The sequence below is a fragment of the Cnephaeus nilssonii genome (genome assembly GCF_951640355.1).
Source record: "Cnephaeus nilssonii genome assembly, chromosome: 5".
NCBI lineage: Eukaryota > Metazoa > Chordata > Mammalia > Chiroptera > Vespertilionidae > Cnephaeus > Cnephaeus nilssonii.
In genome coordinates, this window is record NC_137076.1 from 23,614,736 (window position 1) to 23,620,735 (window position 6,000).

The 6,000-nt window shown below is 41.8% G+C and overlaps 1 protein-coding gene across 1 annotated transcript in view; it reads left to right on the top strand.

The window, feature by feature from the left end:
* Window positions 1-5,546, top strand: part of LOC307100544 (adhesion G protein-coupled receptor E2-like) — a gene marked incomplete at both ends in the record, with an annotated part of 31,222 nt that extends 25,676 nt beyond the window's left edge. The window contains 5 exons of the mRNA XM_079773011.1: window positions 1,775-1,841; window positions 2,347-2,438; window positions 3,271-3,439; window positions 3,525-3,635; window positions 5,541-5,546. Of these exons, the coding sequence (XP_079629137.1) occupies window positions 1,775-1,841; window positions 2,347-2,438; window positions 3,271-3,439; window positions 3,525-3,635; window positions 5,541-5,546 (445 nt within the window). The remainder of the gene's footprint in view (window positions 1-1,774; window positions 1,842-2,346; window positions 2,439-3,270; window positions 3,440-3,524; window positions 3,636-5,540) is intronic.
* Between the last annotated feature and the right edge of the window lie 454 nt (window positions 5,547-6,000).

The window sequence follows — 6,000 nt, forward strand, 5'->3', positions numbered from 1 at the left end:
TAGGGCAACTCTATGAATATTTTAAACGTCACTGAACTGTACAGTTCAAATGGGTGAATGTTCTGGTTGTGAGTTACCTCTCAAAAAAGCCATAATTTAAAAAACTCTGCCCTAGCTGGTTTTGCTCAGTGGATAGAGTGTTCCCATTTTTGTTTTGTTGTTGCAGGGTGTCTCATTGTGTGTCTGTGAGATGTGTGGGATTGAAGGCCATGCTTACTTTCTTCACGATGGTATTTTCAGAGCCAACCACAGAGCCTATCACAGAAGAGACACTCAATGTTTACTGATGAATGAATTAATGAATGAATTTGCATAATTGTTCTACTTTTCTAAGGACCAATGCATTTTTATTTTATTTTATTTATTTATTTATTTATTTGTTTGTTTTAATTAATTTCTTTATTGATTAAGGTATCACATATTTGTCCTCATCCCCCCATTCCCTCCCCAGGCATGCCTCCACCCCCCTGTTGTCCTTAACCACTGGTTAGGATCATATGCATGCACACAAGTCCTTTGGTTGATCTCTCCCCTTTACCCCCACCCTCCCCTACCCTCCCTCTGAGGCCCGACAGTCTGATCCATGCCTCCTTGTTTCTGGGTCTGTTCTTGTTCATCAGTCTATGTTGTTCATTATTTCCCCTAGATGAGTGAGATCATGTGCTATTAGAAATACACTTAATAAGAACCGAAAATGAGACAAGCAATAATGGTTATGGTGACAGGCAAATGAATCAGTCTGTAGTGAGTTTCTTTCTGGGCCAACAGTTCTTTTGAGACCCAATTTCAATGTCAAACAGTTCCTTATGTGTACATGTCAGAAATGACATTTCAGTTCTGGATGGTGGACAAATGGTGGTAATGCAGGTCCGACTCTCTCTGGTTTGGTCCTGGGCAACCTGCAGTGACGCACAGCTGCTAACTGCTAGTATGGCAAGGCAACGTCAGCGTCTTCCATCTCTGGACTGCTTCTCTTCTGTCTTCATGGCTGGAGTAGTCTTGTCGATTCCTCTCTGTTGCTGGATTCCACATGGTCTTGGAGTTGTTTTCTGAAAATATACAAACATATTCTCGACCAAAAGTTAATAAAGGAATATTTTCTATAAATTTGACTTGCGATCCTATTTCATTTTTTGCCCAAATGATTTTCCTCTGGCTTGTTTTGACACCTTTTGTGTTTTTCATGGGTGTCTTGCTTTTAGCCTTACAATTAATTTTCTAAAGTATTAATTTTCTAGATGTAATTTACTTATAGGATATTTTTCCTTACATGATATTCTTCTACTATCCCCCCCCCCTTTTTTTATTTAAATATTAGGAGGCTTTTGAAAATTTTATAATGTAGTCTTGATGGCTTTTAAATTTTAATTTTTTGCACTATAATATTACTGTTTTAGGTTCAATACATGGTGCGCAATTTTATCATGAGATGAACTACCAATAAAAATATTAGTTAACACTTTAGGAACTGCTTTTTGTCCACTACAATTAATTTTTCTAGAATATTTGCTTGTTTCAACTAGCCAATTTAAATTTGCCTGAAAACTTGACTACTATTTTACTGTCAAATTTATTACTCTAACAACAATCTTATTTTACCCTGTAAATATTAGTGGAAAGGATTATTTGCCTTCTTGAGTAGGTCCTGAGCATTCCTGGTGGTAGGCTGGATTTAGATATCATAAACCCACTTCCCCACACCATGGGTACAAGACAACTCAAACAATTCTTGTTGGAGTGAGACGATGCATTTTTAATTCTCTCTCTTTCTTAGCTGCTGGCTCCACAGGGAAAAAGGATTTATATGGGGCTTCCTTGGACCTGTCTGTGCCATCCTCTTTGTGAGTAAAGACATCAGAGAATCCTTAAGGCTCAGCTGAGGGTCATTAGACTTATAAAGAGGTGGGAGGATGACATAAGCAAGAATGTCCCTGGGTTGCCTTGGGTTTGCTTTTCTTTCTTTTCTTTTTCTTAATATATTTTGTTGATTTTTTACAGAGAAGAAGGGAGAGGGTAGAGAGTTAGAAACATTGATGAGAGAGAAACATCGATCAGCTGCCTCCTGCACACCCCCTACTGGGGATGTGCCCACAACCAAGGTACGTGCCCCTGACCGGAATCGAACCTGGGACCTTTCAGTCCGCAGGCCGACGCTCTATCCACTGAGCCAAACCGGCTTCGGCTGCTTTGGTTTTCTAAGACTGCTCCTAAAACTACAAGCTCTAGCTTTAGTAGTTTAGTAGTGTAATATAAAAACTACTTAAATGTGGAATTTCTGTTGAAAAGGCTAGGCTAGAGATAACAAACTAAAATTGTATTCACTAAACCTTGTGTGTTTTCCTGAAGGTCAATCTAGCTTTCTTTCTGATGACCCTCTGGATTTTGAAAAGCAAACTCTCTTCGCTCAACAGTGATGTGTCCACCCTCAAGAATACAAGGTAAAATGGAGAAGAGGGTGACAACCCCACAGACATGTGTGGTCCCAAGAGCAAATCCATGTGCCTTAGAAGCCATGAGGTCTCTTCATAGGGTCTTCTGAGGGAACCCAGAGTAAAGAGATGCAGCTGTCCTCCAATGAGAGCCAGCTTGGATTCAGTGGTGGGCTGCTGACTTTCCAGCCGCAATGCTCTGTCTCTAATCTCAGCTTGTAACTCCCTCAGCAACAGGAGGAATTGACATTGGTTGATAAACATTCTTTGGACTTTTGTCAGCAGTCCTACAACAAAAGTACAAAGAACCTGTGTGCCCTTAGAAAAATCTGTGACTCCTCCCACAACCCAGTCTACTCTTCCATACCCACTCTCGGTCAGGCTCCTTCTCACCCCTCTCCAGTGTCCTTTCTACATTTTGCATGTCATTATTCCGTTGTGTTAGTCATTGGAATAGCCTGTGGCCTTTATGAAAATAGAAACCTTGCCTCTGTTACTTTTAATACCCAGGCCCCAGAACACAGCCTGATGCACAGAACACACTCGGTAATGTTGGTTGAATAAAATTAGGCATCACCAGGGAGCATTATAGAAAGTTTTTTTGAAACTTACATTATGAAGTGTCACAGTCCTACTCAATTCAATCAAAATGCCATCCTGGACCCAAGTAGCATTTCTATTGTGGAGAATCATTGACAGTCAAGGTCAAAGCTGAACACAACTCTGTCTGTGAACTGATTACCAACAAGGGAAGTCAGGAGCATTCATTGGGTGGAGATGAGAATGGCCTTGATTCTGTTGCTCTGGCTGCACCACGGACCTCTCTTCTCCTCCTATTCAGGATGCTGACATTTAAAGCGATAGCTCAGCTCTTCATCTTGGGCTGCACGTGGTGTTTGGGAATCCTGCAGGTGGGTCCAGCTGCTCTCGCCATGGCCTATCTCTTCACCATCATCAACAGCCTGCAGGGCGTCTTCATCTTCCTGGTGTACTGTCTCCTCAGCCAGCAGGTACCACTGTCCACCTCTCACCCAGGACTTTTTCCACTCTCACTCCCCTCAGTGAGCTGACTCAGAGCATGCTTTGCCTCTGCAGGTCCGCCAACAATACCGGAAATGGTGGGAAGGGGTCAGGAAAACCAAAGCAGAGTCTGAGCAATACACCCTCTCCAGCGGACTCCTGTCGGATGCCCCTAAACACAGTGTGGTAAGTTCATACATTGCTCCCAGAGCACTTTACTAGCTGATAGAGTACCTCATGCCCAACACACTGGACGACCTGGGTATATAGCAGGTGATGCCCTAGGATGGCTTCCACTGAATTTACTCTTTGGTTCCTTAACCTTTAGCAATGGTCTCACTTAGAAAATATATATTTTGCTCTTACTCCTGAGGAACTGTGTTCATCTTGACTTTTACACATTAGCACTCTTATTGAACACCTGCTGTGTGCCATGCTTGGTTAGCTAAATAAGCAAGAATCAATGATATGAAGCAAGAATGCCTGTTCCACTCAGACGCACATTATCTTACCCTTCATCTACCTCTATCTCGTAGTCACTCAGCACCACACAACAAAAAGGCAAAAATGGGGGAAATTATGTACATATTTAAGAAATAAATGGAGCCCCGCCAGGTGTGGCTCAGCGGTTGAGCATTGACCTAGGAACCAACAGGTCACAGGTTCGATTCCCAGTCAGGGCATATGCCTGGGTTTCGGGCTTAATCCCCAGTGTGAGGCGTGCAGGAGGCAGCCAATCAATGATTCTCTCTCATCATTGATGTTTCTATCTATCTCTCCCTCTCCCTTCCTCTCTGAAATCAATAAAAATATATTTTAAAAAAGAAATAAATGGAAATAAGTGTTAGCTAGCATTTTAGACTTAAGGAGGCTGCCTGATATGTTCAGCACCCTCCATCCACTGTAAAGCCAGAAAGGAAAAGCCATCATTGCATGGGATAATTCACGGCAATGATTACTAAGAACCACCAGTGGTTTGGATTTACCAAGTTCTTTTTACAATTGTTTTTAGACATAGAAAGTCCTCTTACTTACAGTTTCTCACCTCTTCTTCCATCTTCCATTAAGCCCCTTGAGTCTTCTTTCCCATTTAAAGGAGCCTACTATGCCCGCCTACTGTGGCTCAGTGGTTGAGCATTGACCCATGAACCAAGAGGTCCCTGGCTCAAATTCTGGTCAGGGCACACTCCTGAGTTGCAGGTTTGATCCCCAGTGGGGGGCATGCAGGAGGCACCCTATCAATGTTTCTAGTTCTCTATCCCTCTACCTTCCTCACTCTCTCTCAAACAATAAAAACATATTTTAAAATAATTTTTTTATAAAGGAGCCTACTATACTCTCAGGAAGTCCTGTATATCTTTCACTTGTTCACCCATGCTCCACAAGCACTGGTTTCACTGTTGAATCTTCTATCTCCTCTCCCTTTCTCAGCAAATATTCTTACCACATATTCCACAGAGAAAATCCGAGTCATTGCGATGACTCTGTGAACTGCACCCTCTCAACCACACATTACATTAGCATGCACCTTCTCCACATTGCTATATCATTCACACCATTTCCCTTCTCTCTGAAGACAACTTTCACCTTCACTTTGAATCCCGACATTCTTGCCTTATCAATTATTCTTACACTATTGTTCACACATTCTCTCTCCCTCCTCCCTCCTTGTCTTTCTCCCACCCTTATCCCCTTCATTCTTACCTCACCTTCTCAAAAGCATTCTACCCAATGCTGTAGCAACATGCTGATTTTTTCCCATCTTATAAACATGTGCCATTTGGCCTACCATTTCCTTATAGCTACCAGCCAAGAGTTGACTTTTCTTTGTTGGTCTTTCCTTGCCTTAAATTCATTCCCTCAATTCATGTATTTTGACTTCTTTCCCCCATTATTCCACCAAAGCAAATATCTCTTAGGTTTACAATGATCTCCGAATCCCTAAAATCCTTCCAGAAACTTCTTACACTATTTATCACTCTTTCTCATGAAACACTCCATCCTTTTCCTATCTAGAATCTACTTAAATGCCCCTCCTCCATGTCTTTCTCCATTATATCACCTCCATTAACTTTTCTCTCTTTGTTTCAGTTATAGCTTCACCCAATGGATTGAGTCCAGATCAATTTAAATTCTCATCAAATTCTTTCTTCCTAGGCGATAGAATTCATTCCTTAGAGTCAGTCACCATAGAGATGCAAATGATGGCCACTTACGCTTCTCTATCTCTGAGAACTTGAGGAGTATTTCTAGTTACTTGACATCTTTGATATTACCTAGACATCTTAAACTCAGCCTTGCAATTTATGACTCACCATCTTCACCTTAATCCCATCCTTTTCCATGGTGTCTTTCTCTGAATTGAACTACATCCATTCCGTTGCACAAGTTTAAAACCTGAATGTTACTCCACAGCTACCTTATTTCCCACTAAAACCTATCCATTAGACAGCCCTATTGTTCTTATCTTCTCAGTATGTCCCTCATGTGCCCAGATGGCCAGGCTGCCATCTTCACGTCTGAACCACTGCAATACCCTTCATGTCTGAAT